Genomic DNA, 18392 nt, shown 5'->3' on the forward strand with positions numbered 1-18392 from the left:
CTTCCTTCTAAGTCTACCATTCTGCTGCAGGAACACTAACAACCAGCAGTACCCACTTGCCTCCTCAGATTTGTGGGGCTCTTGCCTGCACAGGCTCTCTTCCAGCTAGGGTGACTACTTATGGGCCTTAGACACTATGAAAATGAAAACAGTACTGTTTTTATAAATATGAAATTCTGGGAGGTTGCTAGAAAATTGCACAGTTTTTTATTACAGTGGATTTCCAAATGTGAATGTTCTTCACACATCACATATCTTGGATCTGTTACTCCCCTTTCCCTGTCTGGCTTCATCTCCACAGATCTGCACCATGGTCACTGGGCACTGTACATATGGGAGAGGAGAGGGAAGTACCTTTCTTTTCCCTTTATGTCCAAGAGACTTTTAAAGGGAAAAAGAAAGTCAATATATATATAGTAATGTTTGTTTTCTGAATTTTCAGAGTTTACTAAGGTATCTTCCAGCTCTCAGACTTACAGTGACAGTAAGGTTAGCCCAGTGAACTTCTGCTGTCACAATGTTATGGTCCTTCCAATACTGTAGAGTGTGATTGTTAGGATTCTCTGGGATAGTACACCTGCAGCTGACAGGAAAAACAAAACAGAATCCTGAGCAAAGCAGTTAAGTATTAAAGAAAATATTTTTAGCCATAACTAAACTAGAGGCTCTGTCAGAACCTGGCTTGTTTCCTCATTACCCACTTCAGATCTGAGGATGGTTTTATTGGTTGAGGCCCATCTCTAGGCCAATCAGAACCTGATTTTTTTAGTCAGTCATTACTAAAGATGTAATAAAATTAATGTGTGGGTCTCGGATTAAACTGTGCTGACAGCCAAACTTGATAGCTGATGTGCCCAAAATTAGCTCTGCATGTTTTCTTGCTTGGTTTTTAAAAATAATCCCCTCCCCCTTTTTTAACTGCTACCAGAGCTATCACTGGGGCTCAGTGCCAGCACCACAAATCCACTGCTTGCAGCAACTATTTTTTTCTTCTCTTTTCTTTTTCTATTTTCTTTGATAGGACAGAAAGAAGTTGATAGGGGAGAGAGAGAAAGGAAGAGAAAAATGACAGACACCTGCAGACCTTCTTCACTTTCCTTCAGTGAAGAGTCCTCCCTGCAGGTGAGCAGTGGAAGCTTGAACCTGGGTCCTTGTGCTTGGTACTTTGTGTACTCAACTAGGTGTGCCACTGCCTGTCCCCACCCCAAAAGTATTTCTATTTTAGTTATTTTTAGATTCTTGCTTAGTTTTTATCACTTGGATTCTACCTATGAAACTAAATATATAGAACAAGCACGGCTGATGCCCCCAAGTAACAATTAGCTTCTAAGCCTAGATTATCTTGGGCCCCATACCCTGAAAAATTATTATTCTAAAAATTGGAGCCTCCTGGAATTGTGATGCAAATACTTCCTGATGCTATATTACTCCTGATGATATTCTACTACCTTGGCCGTTCCCTGGTTTCCCTAAGCCTCCCTTTCCATAGGCAGCAGGCCTGTCCTATAGTCATCATGTTGCCTCCCAGCTCAGCATGTAGACTCCCAGTAGCCTCAACTGACACCTCCACTGCCATCAATTTTAATCTTTGAATTTAATGAGCATGACAGAATTAAGCATTTTAAATCTCTAAACACTATAATAATTAAGAAAGCAGTAAAAGCATGCATTTAATTATAAAAATCAATTCAAAACTTAGAATCCACAAAGCTGTTCTTTAATAGATGAATAAGGGCCAGGTGGTGGCATGCACAATAAAGTGCATACATTAGCATGCCCAACCACCTGGGCTTAAGCCCTTGGGCCCCACTTGCAAAGGGAAATCTTCAAGAGTAGTGAAGCAGTGCTGCAGATGTCTCTATCTCGTCTTATGTCTACCCTCCTTCCCTCTCTATCTCTAAAAGGAAGGAAGGAAGGAAGGAAGGAAGGAAGGAAGGAAGGAAGGAAGGAAGGAAGGGAGGGAGGGAGAAAGAAAGTGGTGAATTTGCCTACCACTGAACTATAGGCATTGAACTCCAGTGATAATCCTAGTGGGAATTTTTTTTAATTGAAGTTTATTATTTTTTAAATTTTATTTATTTTCCCTTTTGTTGCCCTTGTTGTCTTAGTTATTATTGTTGTTATTGATGTTGTTGTTGTTAGATAGGACAGAGAGAAATGGAGAGAGGAGGGGAAGACAGAGAGGGGGAGAGAAAGATAGACACCTGCAGACCTGCTTCACTGCTTGTGAAGCGAATCCCCTGCAGGTGGGGAGCCAGGGCTAGAACCGGGATCCTTATGCTGGTCCTTGCACTTTACAACACGTGTGCTTAACCCGCTGCGCTACTGCCCAACTCTCCCTAGTGGTAATTTTTTAAATTTAATTTAAAAAATTAAAAATGGGAGGGTAGGGACACAGAACTTTGGTGGTGGGAGGCATGTGGAACTACATATTGTAATTTTAAAATATTATAATCAATTATTAATCACAAATAAAAATGGAAAAAAATTTAAAAAGAGATGAATGGATATACTGAAGTGTATCTAGACCATGAAATGTTATTCAGCATTAAAAATACATAAGCTGGGGGCTGGGGGATATTGCAGTGGGTTAAGCGTACATGGCGCTAAGTGCAGGGACCGGGTTAAGGAGCCCCTGGCTCCCCAACTGCAGGGGAGTTGCCTCACAGGTGATAAAGCAGATCTGCAGGTGTCCATCTTTCTCTTCCCCTCTCTATCTTCCCCATTCTCTCAATTTCTCTCCGTCATATCCAACAATAGCAACAATAATAACAACAACAAGGGCAATGAAATGGGAAAAATGCCCTCCAGGAGCAGTGGATTTGTAGCGCAGACACCGAGCCCCAGCAATAACCCTGGAGGCAAAAAAAAAAAAAGACATAAGCTACCAATCCATGACAAGTTGCAGAAGAATTCCTTATTTATTTATTACCAGATCATCATTCTGGCACATGCAATGCCAGGGATAGAACTTGGGAACTCTTACTTGGGAGTACAATGCTATATCTACTGCACTATCTCCTGGACCCCCATAGAAAACTCTGAACTACATAAAACTAAGTGAAAGGAACCAGTTTGAAAAGACTACATACATGGTTACAACTAAATGACATTTTGGAAATGACAGAACTATGGAAGCAGTAAAAAAAGACCAGTGGTTTATACGGGTTGGGTGGAGAGAGAGATAAATAGAGCATAGAGAATTTTTAGGGCAGTGAAACTATTTCATATCATACTTTAGGCTGAATATGTCCAAACCCAGAGAACATGCAGCACCAAAAGTGAACCCTAATGGAACCTATAACTTTCAGTGATAATGATTGTCAGTGTAGGTCCAGTGATTCTAACAGTACCACTCTGGTATAATGCTGACAGTGGAGGAGGCTGTGATGTGCACAGACAGGGGTTACATAGAAATTCTCTGTTCATTCTGTGAACTGAAAACTACTCTAAAAATTAAGACTAGTGCTGTGATAGGAAGATAAAACTGATTAAACCTCTATGGAAGACAAAATGTAGATTCTTCAAAATATTAAAAATAGAGGTCACAAAAAAAAAAGAGGTAACAAACTTGAGGAGCTCTAGCTTGGCATCAGCTCCATAAAACCAACAGTAGAATTAACATTTAAAAGACATGTTGAGCTTTATTAACCTAATATGACAGTGACAGGATCCAGACCCAAAGTCTACTCCAGCCAGGGCTATGTCATTTTTGTCTTCCCCTACAAGTTATTCCCAATAACCAACCTGAATTCTCCCTGCTATATATGTAGTCTATATGTCTCAATGCTAGCAACCAAAGGACATGCATTTCTCAAGTCCCCTCTGGGTTTCACTCTTCATTCACCCTCTCTATCATAGCATTTGTCTATTCTCCCCTCGTAGTCCCCAACTTAAGTCTCCACATCCATCTCTGAGCTATGTTTCCTAGAAGACCAAGATACTTTAACAGAAGCTATAAAAAGTGGTGTCTGACACACAATATCAACCATTAAACTTTGGCCCTATGTTCAAATAAAAAAAAAAAAAGCAAACAGAAAACATACTTACTAATACAGGCTAAGGTGGTCCAACTGGCTGTGCATGTGGATAGGGTAGGTCTCTGCCAGGTGAATCAACTTTTCTATTGCTTCATAGATGAAAATAATGCAAATCAGGGAGGCGAAAGCTTCCTCAGTGAAGCGGGTAATGTAGCAGACAAGGGAACTGGCATCAGTTGCCACAAGGACAATACACAGGAAGGCGGTCCACAGTCCTATACAAGCTCGCAGTGAGAGGTATGAAAGAGAATAGTCTCTGAAACAAGACAAAAGTTGGTAAAAAAAAAAGCATGTGTGAGTGACAGTAAGAGACAAAGGGTCAGAAATGTGGTTAATTCATCTCATATAATCCACAGAAGTATTGTAAACCAGTTGGATATTAGACCAGAAACTTTCAAATAGAGGAAAATATTGGCAGAACTCTTTTCTATCTAAATTTTAAAGGCACCTTCAATGATATGAATCCAATTACAAAGAAGACTAAAACAAAAACAAACAAATGGGAGTACATCAAATCAAAAAAGCTTCTGTATAGCAAAAGAAACTACTACCCAAACAAAGATACTCCTTACAGAATGGAAGAAGATCCTTACATGCCACATGTCAGACAAGAGGCTAATAAACAAAATATATAAGGAGCTTACCAAATTCAGCAACAAAAAAAGCAAATGACCCCATCAAAAAATGGGGAAAGGATATGACCAGAATGTTCATCAAAGAAAAGATTCAAAAGGCCAACAATCATATGAAAAAATGCTCCAAGTCTCTGATTGTCAGAGAAATGCAAATAAAGACAACAGTGAGATACCACTTCACTCCTGTGAGAATGTCAGACATCAGAAAAGGTAGCAGTAATGCTGGAGAGGTTGTGGGGACAAAGGAACCCTCCTGCACTGCTGGCGGGAATGTAAATTGATCCAACCCCTGTGGAGAGCAGTCTGGAAAATTCTCAGAAGGCTAGAAGTGGACCTACCCTAAGACCCTTCAATTCCTCTCCTGGGCATATATCCTAAAGAACCAAACATACCCATCCAAAACGATTTGTGTATACCTATGTTCATATCAGCACAATTTTTAATAGCCAAAACCTGGAAGCAACCTAGGTGTTCAACAACAGATGAGTGGCTGAGTAAGTTGTGGTCTATATACACAATGGAATAGTACTCAGCTATTAAAAATGGTGAATTCACCTTTACCCCATCTTGGATGGAGCTTCGTGTAAAGTGAGGTAAGTCAGAAACAAAAGGATAAATATGGGATGATCCTACTCATAGAAGTTGAAAAACAAGATCAGAAGGGAAAACACTTAAGCAGAACCTGGACTGGAGTTGCTCTATTGCACCAATGTAAAGGACTCTGGCGGGGGGGGAGAATACAAGTTCTGGGAAAGGATGACAGAGGACCTAGTGGGGGCTGTATTGTTATGTGGAAAACTGAGAAATGTTATGCATGCACAAACTGTATTCACTGTCAAATGTAAAACATTAATCCCCCAATAAAGAAGAAGTAGAAGAAAAAAAAAGGACTTTGGGGTGGGAGGGTTCAGGTCCTGGAACATGATGGCAGAGGAGGACCTAGTGGGGGTTTTATTATGTGGAAATGCTGTGCATGTACAAACTAATGTATTTTACTGTCAACTGTAAACCATTAGTCCCCCAGTAAAGAAATTAAAAAATCTGGGGTGGGGGTGAGGGTTCAGGTCCTGGCACATGATGTCAGGACCTAGTGGGGGTTGAATTGTTATGTGGAAAACTGAAAAATGTTACACATGTACAAACTATTTATTTTGTATTTTACTGTTGAATATAAACCATTATCCCTCAATAAAGAAAAAAAAAAAAAAACCTCCAGGCTGGGACCAGGTGTTGCCACAACTGATTGAGCACAAATATTACAGTGCATAAGGATCCAGTTTCAAGCACCTGGTCCCCACTTGCAGTGAGGAACCTTCAGAAGTGGTGAAGCAGGTCTGCATGTCTCCCTTTTTTCCTCCCTCTTCTCGCTCAGTTCCTCTCTATCTCTATCCAATAGATAAATAAATGGACTTATAAAAACTCAAAACTTCAATAATATAGACTTATTGTGGAGATCATCTTACAATATATACAAGTATCAGGTCACTATATTGAATATATGAAACCAATATGTGCCAATAATACTTCAATAATCAGGCAAACAAACATATAACATGGGGAAAAGATTTCAGTAATATCTACAAGACATTAATAAAGCTCTTCAAGACTAAGAAATCTGCACTTTAGGTATGATACAAACTGGAGATAGGACCGACCAAATTACAGGATTTTACAGTCTAGAATCATATTTGCCTGCATATACTCACTTAGGACCCAGAAACTCAACTCTAAAAAGCACAACAATCACATTCAGTTATAGTAAAAAAAAAAAAAAATTCTTACTTGCAGAATTTGAACAAAATTTTTTCAAACACAAGGACTGGCCCAGTACTTCCTAGAATGGTGAGAGCCTGTCCCGCAAACAAGGAATAAGCAATTCCTGTCATGGAGGCTCCAAATAAGGATTCAATTGCACTCTGAAAGGAGGAAAAAAAACATTAAGTCCATAGCTCATATATAAAAAGTAGTGAGTGCTTATGCATATTCCTGACTTAGCTTTTATGTGTCCTGGTAAGTCATTTGCTTGTATTTCATTTTAGCAAAAGTGATATACACACATTGTAAACAGATAACATTTTGATAATTCAGATGCCTGTATCCATCCATATACCATAACTCATCTAAGTCTTGTTTTGGAGTGACTTAATTCAGAATTCAAAAGAATCTAGGAACCACAATAATACCACTTGCACTACAAGCTGTCATACATTTCAAGCCATCTTATCATTTGAGTCCCCTTAAGATCTTATTTTTAAATTACATTAATATATCATCTTCTGTCCTTGGGATAATGTGTAGTTCAATTTGCTTATCAGATACTAGAATTGATATCCAAACAGAAGTAAACCTAGTCTGTTTTAAAAGGAAAACTGTGCTGTTACTTAAGATGAAGTTAGAAGACCATAGTAGCTCAGTAAAAAGAGTAACTCCTCCTTAGTCCTAGCCTAGAGAATTTTCCTAATGTTATACATCTCAAGTCTTGTTTGGGACCATTGGAAGTGGTTAAAAGTTCTTACTATGCGCCCCTCAGTGGCTTCTCCAAGCAATCCCCCAAAGGTGATGACAGGTGACATGCAAGCACAGTACAGGAACAGAAACGAAGCCAAGCACTGTAAGCTGAGTGCATCCCGGTAGTCACTCCAATACCAAGGGGCCTTTCGCTTGATGTCCAGCACTAAGCCCCCAAATAACCTGCAAAAAATGGCAGACACGTCTTTTCCACAAAAGCTTTTGAATAGCACACATTTGAAAATAATTCAAATAGGCTTCAATTTGACCTCAATTCAATTTGTCTAGGATACTCTTTGGAGTAAGTCAGCACAGATTTTATTTGTAACTAAGGGCATGAATTTGAATGATTATACCACATCTAAGAAAAGTATAAGAAGGAATAATTTCTGTGTGTACATTCTAGTCATTCAATAAAAAATTCATAAAATAACATGAAATCGAGTTTTAACTTCAAACTTCAAATTTTGAGTAGTTGGGGGAAAATATACAAAACCAATTAGTGATATTAAAATTGTTAGCTTTATTGTGTATTCAAAATTAAAAGCCCCTTCTCATGCACTGTCTAACTTAACAACTACCCCCTCACTCTTGAGAAATTAGCATAATAATTCATTCATGCAGTTAACAAATAGTAGCAAAAAGTTGGTTTGGTACCAGACCCTCTGCCAAACACTGGAGATGCAGTAGAGAACAAGACAAACACAGTCCTCTCTCTCAAGGACCAAATGTTTAATGCAGGAGACAGGAAATGCTGTAAGAGTGCCCAGTAGCATTAAAAAGTGGCATTTCGGGGGCTGGGTGGTGACACACCCAGTTAAGTGCACATATCAACATGCTCAAGGACCCAGGTTCGAGTCTCTGCTCTTCACATGTAAGGGGAATGCTTCACGAACAGTAAAGCAGTGTGTGGATGTCTGTCTCTCTCCCTCTCCCCTCCCCTCTCACTTTCTCTCCTATCAGATAAAACAGGGGAAGAAAAAAAAGAACAAATGGCCATAGGGGGCAGTGGATTTAGAGTGCTGGCACTGAGCCCCAGCAATAATTCTGATGGCTAAACAAGAAAAGAAAAGAAAAAGAAAGAAAGGTGACATTTGAGTGGAAACTCAGCAAATGAATCAGTAGTCAGATTGGGCAAAAGAGTTAGCATGGAGGTGAGATACTACGGCAAGTTCAAAGTGATGAGACATATATGGCTGGATATAAGAGTGGGATGGGGTAAATGCCAACAAACAGGTGAGAGAAACCAGCACAAAGCCCTTGCAAACTGTTTTAAAGAATTAAAACTTTATTGTAAGAGCCTGCCAAGTTGCTGAAGGATGGTAAACAAGTGAGCAACATCACTTAACATGCAGTCTGAAAGGCTCACTCTGGCAGGAGTATAGTGAATGGAATGTGGAGTAAGCCCAGATACAGTGGACTGGGATGACAAGTGGATGGACTCAAGGGTTAATCAGGAGGTAGAGTCAACAGGACTTAGGGGAAGGACTTGAGGACTCTACTCCCTAAGGATGAGACAGAACAAGAGTAAGTCATCCTATACTAAGGAGGAGGAGTGTTCTCAATCTGGGAAACTTTTTCTTGTGCTTCATACTATGTGTGCTTAACCAGGTGTGCCAATGCCCCACCCCTAGGGATACTTTTTTTAAGAGTGGACTCACTACACAAGGGCAAAAGTTGCTAGGTGAGATTTAAAAAAAAAAAGAAAAGGAGAAGAGCTGATTAGCATACTATAGGACAATTTACCTTGTTTCTTCTACAAAACAATGCATTAAAAAAAAAAGGAAGACCTGCTACAGAATGAAAGCATAATAAATAAGTACAAACTTTTATTGGATCTTAACTCAAGCAAATAAACTAAAAAAAAATCACAAAACTGTATATAGACCAAATATTAAATGATTTTTACAAGTATTATTAATTGTGTTACATTCTATAATGGCATGATAGTTTTTAAATTTTTTTTTTATCTCCTTAGCAAAACAGAGATATACTGAAATAGTTACAGGTAAATTGACATGCTTCCGGTGATTCAGTTTAAAATAATCTAGAAAACAAAAAATTCAACAATTAAGCAAGAGAAATAAATGAAACAAAATTGCAAATGTTAATAGTTGATGGCCATATGGGGTTTATTATATTATTCTCTTTTAAATGTTTGGAATTTCCGGTAATTAAAAAAAGGGGAAAAAAACTACTCCCTCACAAAGAAGGCTAAGCCAATCCTTTCCTTTTTTTTAATTTCTTCTTTTCTTTCTTCCTTTATCTCTGCCTAGGAATGTGAAGAGATCTTGTAAGATAGGGAACCTATATACCAGGAGAGAGGGTCTATTCAGCTTTCTCGTTGTCATTAAAATGCTCTTATCTATCCAGGTGTAATGTCTGTATAGTGCATATGCCATTCTAACTTACCAACTGATTTTTCTCTTCTGGTTTGGATGGCTGAGTTGGGATCCATCCCTCCTCAATTTCTAGCAGAACATCACAATCTAGGTCTGTGCTTAGGGGATGAGAAGCAAAGTCATCCTTGTGACTTTGGTTTCAGCATGTCTGATAAACCTAGCTTACTTAAGCAGCTATATATAGGGTCTTTGAGCACAAAAGTTCTACCTCAGAGTTTGGGACCAAGGTTATCTTATATAATAAAATATGCTGCCTTGCTTTTCTCCCTGGTCAATCACCCATTCAGGACCTTTTAGGAAGCCAGAAGTAGTCTGAGGCAATTCAAGTATTTCCAGGTCTTTAGCTAACATCACATCTTAATACCAAATGGATATTATCTCTTAATCACCAGTGGCCTTCATTTTAAGGATATTATTCTAGAAGTATCTCCTACTGCAATAATGAACCTCACTTTACTGCAGTAATCTGGTTAGCCCTTCAGGGCAGAATGCAAAGATTTATGTGAAAGATGAGGGAAATAGCTCAGCCTATTAGAGCACCAACTTGCATGCCTGAGGCCCACAGGACAAAGGTTCAGTTGCCAGCATTACCTTATGCAAAGTTGAGCAGTACTCTTGGTACTGAAGGAAATATACTAAGGCCTGAACCCCCTACCCTCATGGAAAGAACTTAATCTTGTTAGAATAGACTGAAAAAAATGTGCTAAGAATAGACCTCCACACAAGATAAGAACTTACCTTGCTCCTGCCTGTATCGGATACATATCTGAAAGACTTCCTCAAGACCACTGGTCTTCCTATGCTGCCCACAAATAGCCCTGAACCAAGACCCTATAAAAATTTTTCCAGATTAGGACTGGAGGTAGGGGGTGAGTGTGCAGCTCACTTCCTCCGCCTGCTCTGGCCGGGAAGACTGCCCCTCATAATCTGTCTAATTAAACCTTTCCTTTTGCTCACCTGATTCGCCTATATCTCATTTTGTTTCTCACATTTCTACTAGGTACTCTCTCTTTCTCCCTTCCTCTCTCCTTCACAATAAAGTAAATAAATACATTTTTTTAAGATTTGTGTGAAACTGTTTATGAGAAACGGAGAACATCTCTTCAGCAATGATTAAAAGAGGGAAGAGCAGCAGAGGATAGCTGACTTAGTGGAGCACACACCTTTCTATGCACAAGGCCCTCCCTATGTTTGAGCCCTGCTACCACATAAGAGCACCACAGATAGCACCATGGTTGCTGAGGAGCTGTGTGGAAGATGGAACTGTGCTGTGGAGTCTCTCCCTATCTCTAAATAAAAAGAGTGAACAAGTTAACACTTCAATGGTTGTATGTGTGCTTAAGGTACTGTTCATTCTCTATAAGATATATGAATCTGAGTAGCATTCCACTGTGTATATATACCACAGCATTCTTAGCCACTCATCTGTTGTTGGGCATCTAGGTAGCTTCTAGGTTTGGGCTATTACAAGTTGTGCTGCTATGAATGGAAGTAAACATCAATCTCTTTGCATGAGTATGTTTGTTTCCTTAGGATATATCTCCAGGAGAGGAATTGCAGGGTCTATTTTAGATGGAGTTTGAAGAAATAAGGTTAAGTGAGATAAGCCAGAAAGAGAAGGATGAATATGGAATGTTCTCACTCATGAGCAGAATTTAAGAAACAAGAACAGAATGGGAAAACACAAAGTGAAAGTTTGGGTGTACTGCAACAGGGCAAAGGACTCTAGGGCAGGAAGAAATGGAGAGGGCTAAGGGGTGGGGAGGGGGGCTTTCAGGTCTTAGCACAGGATGATGGAAAAGAATCTAAGTTGGGGGTGAGAGTGTTTTGCAGACACCAATCATGGGAAGATGGAAAATGTACCCATGTGCCAACAACTGTCCTATAAACTATTAACCTTCAAATAAAAAAAAGATATATAAATCTGTATTTAAAAACCTCTCTCTAGAGTATCCTCAATGCTATGAAGCTGTTGGCTTGTATATACTTTAGTCAGACTTTCCTTTTCATTATGTGTAGGAACATAGTAGCATCAGTGCCTTAGAAAATATCAGAGAGGGGAGGGTGGAGCCAAGATGGTGACTTGGACGCAGCTGCTGGCTTTAGCTCCAACAATCAGCAGCCTGTGACCAGGTATTCTCCGGATAGGGTAGGATACTGGGCCGGCAGCAGGAGGGTGAATAAGGAGCCCTAAGGGTGATACCACTCTTTGGTTAGAAAACAGATGCCAGGAGGAAAAAGAAAGAAAATCTTTTGATTATTTCTGAAGCTTACCTCTCACCTCCACCCCCAGAACCAGCCCCCAGGAGCAGGATAACTGCTCCTAGAAGGCTCCCCACTGAGCTATTTTCTTTACCAAGAAAGATTCCTGGCTTACCAGGGGTGTCATTCCAGGCCTTTCCCTTTCCTCCTCCTCCTCCTCCTCCTCTCTCTCTCTCTCTCTCTCTCTCTCTCTCAAGTGGCTGGAGCTCTATTTGAGTGATAAAATATCTGACCAATCAGAGTCTCACTCCTGCCTGGGAAAGACTTCCTGGAGGGTTTTTTTTTTTTATACTTCTAACAATTGGCTGCCTTTGATCAGGCTGCCTGCAGCCAATCCATCTAGAGCAGTCTAAGCTGCAGACTGACTGTTAGGGTTTTTTACTCTATTCTATTTCACTGTTACTATTATTATATATGTGTGTCCCTACTGCCCCCTCCTTCCTCAGCTTGACCAAAATTAACTGTTGTTGCTTTTTCCATTGCTAGGTGACTGAGTGTCTTATCCAGTGTGAGAGGAACTTGTTTCTACCTCTTGTCTTCTTTTCTTCCTTCCTCCTTCTTTTGCTTTCTGAATTCATTGATACTTGTTTATGAATTATTTTGGGAAAGAAATTTGACTCAGAGTGGACTCTGTGTGTCTTCTCTACTTCCTTTTCTCCTCTTGCTATCCCTAGAATTTACAGTAGACAGTAGATTTGTGTAATTGTCTATTCTTGATTTCCCTTTTTTCCATTCTCTTTCTTTTTCCTTTGGATTTGGTCACTATTTTTCTTGGAAAGGAGGTGTTGTTTGGCGAACTGTTATTGGTTGAATGGCATCAACCCTTGCTTCAGTTACATTTGTCATAAAGGTATTTAATATAGCATGGCTTGTACTCAAAACACAACAACTGAATAATGACAGAACAGAAAAATAAAAAACACATCAATAAAAAAAAAGGTTAAATCAAGAGCAAATAAAACTACTACCACAATGAATCAAGACAGGAGCCCAGAAGAAACTCCAAATCAGTCAGAAGTAACTATAGATAAGTATGCAAACAATAATAAACCTAATAATCACAGAAATGAAGACAACTATGGAGGAAAGGGCTATCAGAATTAGGGAAACAACAGATGAGACCCTCAAGGAAAACACAAGCTACCTCGAGGTAATTAGAGAACTGAAAGCTGAAATAGCTGAACTAAAAGGTCAATTAGCAGAGCAAGCTAATACTATAACTGAACTAAAGAAAGAAGCTGAGGGCAGGGAAAACAGACTAACAGAAGCAGAAAACAGAATTAGCCAGTCAAAGGATGAGCTAGAGCAAAACAATGAAAGATGTAAAAGATCTCAAAAAGAGATTGAGAGACACTGAAAACAACATATGGGATGATCTCAAAAGAAGTAACATTCATATAATTGGCCTGCCAGAGAAAGAAAGACAGGAAGGGGAAGTAAACACCCTAGAGGAAATAATAGAAAAAAGCATCCCAGACCTTAACAACAGAAAGGACATTAAGATTCAAGAGGCCCAGAGAGCCCCAAACAGAATCAATCCAGACCTGAAGAAACCAAGAAACATCATAGTTACAATGAAAAGAAGTAAGGATAAAGAAAGGATCCTAAAGGCTGCAAGAGAAAAACAGTCACATACAGGGGAATACCCCTAAGATTATCAGCAGACTTCTCCACTCAAACTCTAAAAGCCAGAAGAGAATGGCAAGGTATCTATAGAGCCCTGAATGAAAAAGGGTTTCAACCAAGGATAATACATCCTGCTAAGCTTTCATTCAAACTAGATGGAGGGATCAAAACCTTCTCAGAAAGACAGCAGTTAAAGGAGGTAACCATCACCAAGCCTGCCCTGAAAGAGGTTCTAAAAGACCTCTTATAAACAAGAACATCACCATAATACTTACCATATATCAAAACAAATAAAAATTGTTGAATAATGGCACTATAATACATTAAATCCATAATATCAATAAATGCCAATGGCTTAAACTCGCCCATTAAAAGGCACAAAGTGGGAGGATGGATCAGGAAACACAACCCAACCATATGTTGCTTGCAAAAATCCCATCTGACCCAACAAGACAAACACAGACTTAAAGTGAAAGGATGGAAAACTATCCTAGAGGATAAGGGACCACAAAAAAAGGCAGGAACAGCCATTCTCATCTCTGACACAATAGACTTTAAATTAAATAAAGTAATAAAAGATAGGCAAGGCATAATGATTAGAGGATAAATCAGTCAAGAAGATTTAACAATTATTAACATCTATGCACCCAATAAGAAACCATCTAAATACATCAAACACCTACTGAAAGAGTTACAAAAATAAATCAATAGTAATACAATAATAGTGGGAGATTTTAACACCCCACTCTCACACTTAAACAGATCAACGAAGCAGAGAATCAACAAAGAAACAAGAGAATTAAATGAAGAGATGGACAGACTAGACCTCCTGGACATTTTCAGAGTTCTTCACCCTGAAAAACTCGAATACACATTCTTTTTTTTTTAAATAATTTATTTCTTTATTGGGGAATTAATGCTTTACATTCAACAGTAAATACAATAGTTTGTACATGCATAAAATTCCCCAGTTTCCCATTTAACAATACAACCCCCACTATGTCATTCATCATCTTTCATGGACCTGTATTCTCCCCACCCACCCACCCACCCACCCCAGAGTCTTTTACTTTGGTGCAATACTCCAATTCCATTTCACGTTCGACTTGTGTTTTCTTTTCTAATCTTGTTTTTCAACTTCGGCCTGAGAGTGAGATCATCCCATATTCATCCTTCTGTTTCTGACTTATTTCACTCAACATGATTTTTTCAAGGTCCATCCAAGATCAGCTGAAAATGGTGAAGTCACCATTTTTTACAGCTGAGTAGTATTCCATTGTGTATATATACCACAACTTGCTCAGCCACTCATCTGTTGTTGGACACCTGGGTTGCTTCCAGGTTTTGGCTATTAAAAATTGTGCTGCCAAGAACATATGAGTACACAGATCTTTTTGATGGATGTGTTGGGTTCCTTAGGATATATCCCCAGGAGGGGAATTGCAGGGTCATAGGGTAGGTCCATTTCTAGCCTTCTGAGAGTTCTCCAGACTGTTCTCCACAGAGGTTGGACCAATTGACATTCCCACCAGCAGTGCAGGAGGGTTCCTTTGACCCCACACCCTCTCCAGCATTTGCTGCTGTTACCTTTTCTGATGCATGACATTCTCACAGGAGTGAAGTGATATCTCATTGTTGTCTTGATTTGCATTTCTCTGACAATCAGAGACTTGGAGCATTTTTTCATGTGTTTCTTGGCCTTTTGGATCTCTTCTGTGGTGAATATTCTGTCCAAGTCCTCCCCCCATTTTTGGATGGGGTTATTTGTTGAGTCTGGCAAGCTCTTTATATATGTTGGTTATTAAACTCTTATCTGATGTATGGCATGTAAAAATCTTCTCCCATTCTGTGAGGGGTCTCTTGGTTTCTATAGTGGTTTCTTTTGCTGTGAAGAAGCTTTTTAATTTGATGTAGTCCCATAGGTTTATACTTGCCTTAGTCTTCCTTGTAATTGGATTCGTTTCATTGAAAATGTCTTTAAAATTTATGCGGAAAAAAAGTTCTGCCAATATTTTCCTCTAAGTATCTGATAGTTTGTGGTCTAACATCCAAGTCCTTGATCCACTTGGAATTTACTTTTGTATTTGGTGAAATACAGTGATTCAGTTTCATTCTTCTGCATGTTTCAACCGATTGTTTCCAGCACCATTTGTTGAAGAGACTCTGCTTTCCCCATGTAATAGTCTGGGCCCCTTTGTCAAAGATTAGATGTCCATACGTGTGGGGCCTCATTTCTGGGCTCTCAATTCTATTCCACTGGTCAGTGTGTCTGTTCATGTTCCAGTACCAAGCAGTTTTTATGACAATGGCCCTATAATACAGTTTGAGATCTGGGAGTGTGATGCCTCCGGTTCTGTTCTTTTTTCTCAAGATTGTTTTGGCAATTCTAGGTCTTTTCTGGTTCCAGATAAACATTTGTAGCATTTGTTCTATTCTCCTAAAAAATGTGCTTGGGATCTTGATGGGGATAGCATTAAATTTGTAGATGGCTCTGCGTAATATATTCATTTTGATGATGTTAATTCTTCCAACCCATGAACATGGAATATCTTTCCACTTCTTTGTGTCTTTTTCAATTTCCTTGAGTAGTGACTCATAATTTTCAGTATACAAGTCTTTCACTTCTTTGGTTAGGTTTCCTCCTAGATATTTTATTGTTTTTGTTGCTATAGAAAAAGGAACTGATTTCTGGATTTCAATTTCTTCTAACTTAGTGTTTGCATAGAGGAATGCCACTGACTTTTGAATGTTAATTTTGTAGCCTGACACCTTACTGTATTGCCTGATGATTTCCACAAGCTTCTTGCTGGATTCCTTAGGTTTTTCCATGTATACTATCATGTCATCTGCAAATAAGGAGAGTTTGACTTCTTCTCTTCCCATCTGTATGCCTTTAATTCCTTGCTCCTGCCTGATTGCTATGGCAAGAACTTCCAACACTATGTTGAATAGTAATGGTGATAGTGGGCAGCCCTGTCTAGTACCTGATCTGAGGGGAAATGCTTCCAGTTTTTCACCATTGAGTATGATGTTGGCTGTAGGTTTGCTATATATAGACTCCACTATCTTCAGGAATTTTCCATCTATTCCCATTTTTTGTAGTGTTTTGATCATAAAGGGATGTTGTATTTTGTCAAAGGCTTTCTCTGCATCTATTGATATGACCATGTGGTTTTTGGTCTTGCTTTTGTTGATGTGGTGGATCACATTGATTGATTTACGTATATTAAACCAACCTTGCATGCCTGGGATAAACCCCACTTGGTCATGATGAACAATCTTTTTGATATACTGCTGTATCCGGTTGGCTAGAATTTTGTTCAATATTTTCGCATCTATGTTCATCAGAGATATTGGTCTGTAGTTTTCTTTTTTGGTTGTGTCCCTGTCTGCTTTTGGTATCAGGGTGATGTTGGCTTCATAGAAGCTGGCAGGGAGTATTCCAGTGTCTTCAATCTTCTGGAAGACTTTTAAAAGTAGAGGTATTAGTTCTTCTTTGAAAGTTTTGTAGAATTCATTTGTAAAACCATCTGGTCCAGGACTTTTATTTTGGGGAAGATTTTTGATAACTATTTCAATTTCATTAGCTGTGATGGGCCTGTTCATGTTATCCACTTCCTTTTGACTTAGTTTTGGAAGTTGGTAGGTATCTAGGAAATCATTCATTTCTTCCAGGTTCTCTAGCTTGGTGGCATATAGTTGTTCATAGAAGCCTCGCATGATATATTGAATTTCTGCAGTGTCTGTTGTGATAGCTCCTCTTTCATTTACTATCCGATTTATTTGGGTCTTCTCCCTTTTTTGTTTTGTGAGTCTGGCTAAAGGCTTGTCGATTTTGTTTACTCTTTCGAAGAACCAACATTTACTTTCATTGATCTTTTGTATGGTTTTCCTATTCTCAGTGTTATTTATTTCTGCCCTAACTTTAGTGATTTCTGTCCTTCTGGTTGCTTTAGGATTCCTTTGTTGTTCTTCTTCTAGGTCTTTAAGATGTGCAATCAGGCTGTTTATTTGTGCCTTTTCTTGTTTCCTAATGTGTGCTTGTATAGCTATGAACTTCCCTCTTAGGACTGCTTTAGCTGTGTCCCAAATATTTTGATAGCTTGTGTCTTCATTTTCATTGAACTCTCGAAACATTTTGATTTCTTCCTTGATTTCCTCTTTGACCCAGAAGTTGTTAAGAAGTGTACTGTTGAGCTTCCACATTTTGGGACTGTTACTAATCTTTTGTTGATTGTTAAGTGTTAGTTTAATTCCACTGTGGTCTGAGAAGATTCTTGGGATGATTTCAGTGCTCTTGAATTGGCTGATGCTGTCTTTGTGGCCTAACATATGGTCTATCCTTGAGAATGATCCATGTGGATTTGAGTAAAATGTGTATTCCAGTTTCTTGGGATGAATGACTCTGAAAATGTCCAATAGTTCTAGTTTATCTATCTCTTCATTTAGCCCCCTTATGTCTTTACTGATTTTCTTCCTGGATGATCTGTCAAGTTGAGAGAGTGGGGTGTTGAAGTCCCCTACTATGATTGTGTTACTGTTAATATATTGCTGTAGCTCTTTCAGTAGAAGTTTGATGTATTTAGATGGCTTCTCATTGGGTGCATAGATATTAATAATTGTTAAGTCCTCTTGATTGACTGATCCTCTGAACATTAAGTAGTGTCCATTCCTATCTTTTTTAATCTTATCTATTTTAAAGTCTATCATGTCAGATATGAGAATAGCTGTTCCTGCCCTTTTTTGTGGGCCATTGGCTTGTATGATAGTTTTCCATCCTTTCACTTTAAGTCTGTGTTTGTCTTGTTGAGTTAGGTGAGTTTCCTGTAGACAACATATTGTTGGGTTGTGTTTTCTGATCCATCTTCCTACTCTGTGTCTTTTAATAGGTGAATTCAGGCCATTCACATTTATTGATA

The 18392-nt window shown here is 38.9% G+C and overlaps 1 protein-coding gene across 1 annotated transcript in view; it reads right to left on the reverse strand.

Annotated features, from left to right (window-relative positions):
- The window catches only part of SLC4A8 (solute carrier family 4 member 8), an 85913-nt gene that overhangs the window by 33164 nt on the left and 34357 nt on the right, over nucleotides 1–18392 (reverse strand). The window contains exons 11-14 of the mRNA XM_060195349.1: nucleotides 7192–7366; nucleotides 6458–6591; nucleotides 4051–4296; nucleotides 478–583 (exon numbers count right to left, since the gene is read on the reverse strand). Coding sequence (XP_060051332.1) covers nucleotides 478–583; nucleotides 4051–4296; nucleotides 6458–6591; nucleotides 7192–7366 — 661 coding nt within the window. The remainder of the gene's footprint in view (nucleotides 1–477; nucleotides 584–4050; nucleotides 4297–6457; nucleotides 6592–7191; nucleotides 7367–18392) is intronic.

This window comes from Erinaceus europaeus, chromosome 7 (assembly GCF_950295315.1).
Source record: "Erinaceus europaeus chromosome 7, mEriEur2.1, whole genome shotgun sequence".
NCBI classification, from domain to species: domain Eukaryota; kingdom Metazoa; phylum Chordata; class Mammalia; order Eulipotyphla; family Erinaceidae; genus Erinaceus; species Erinaceus europaeus.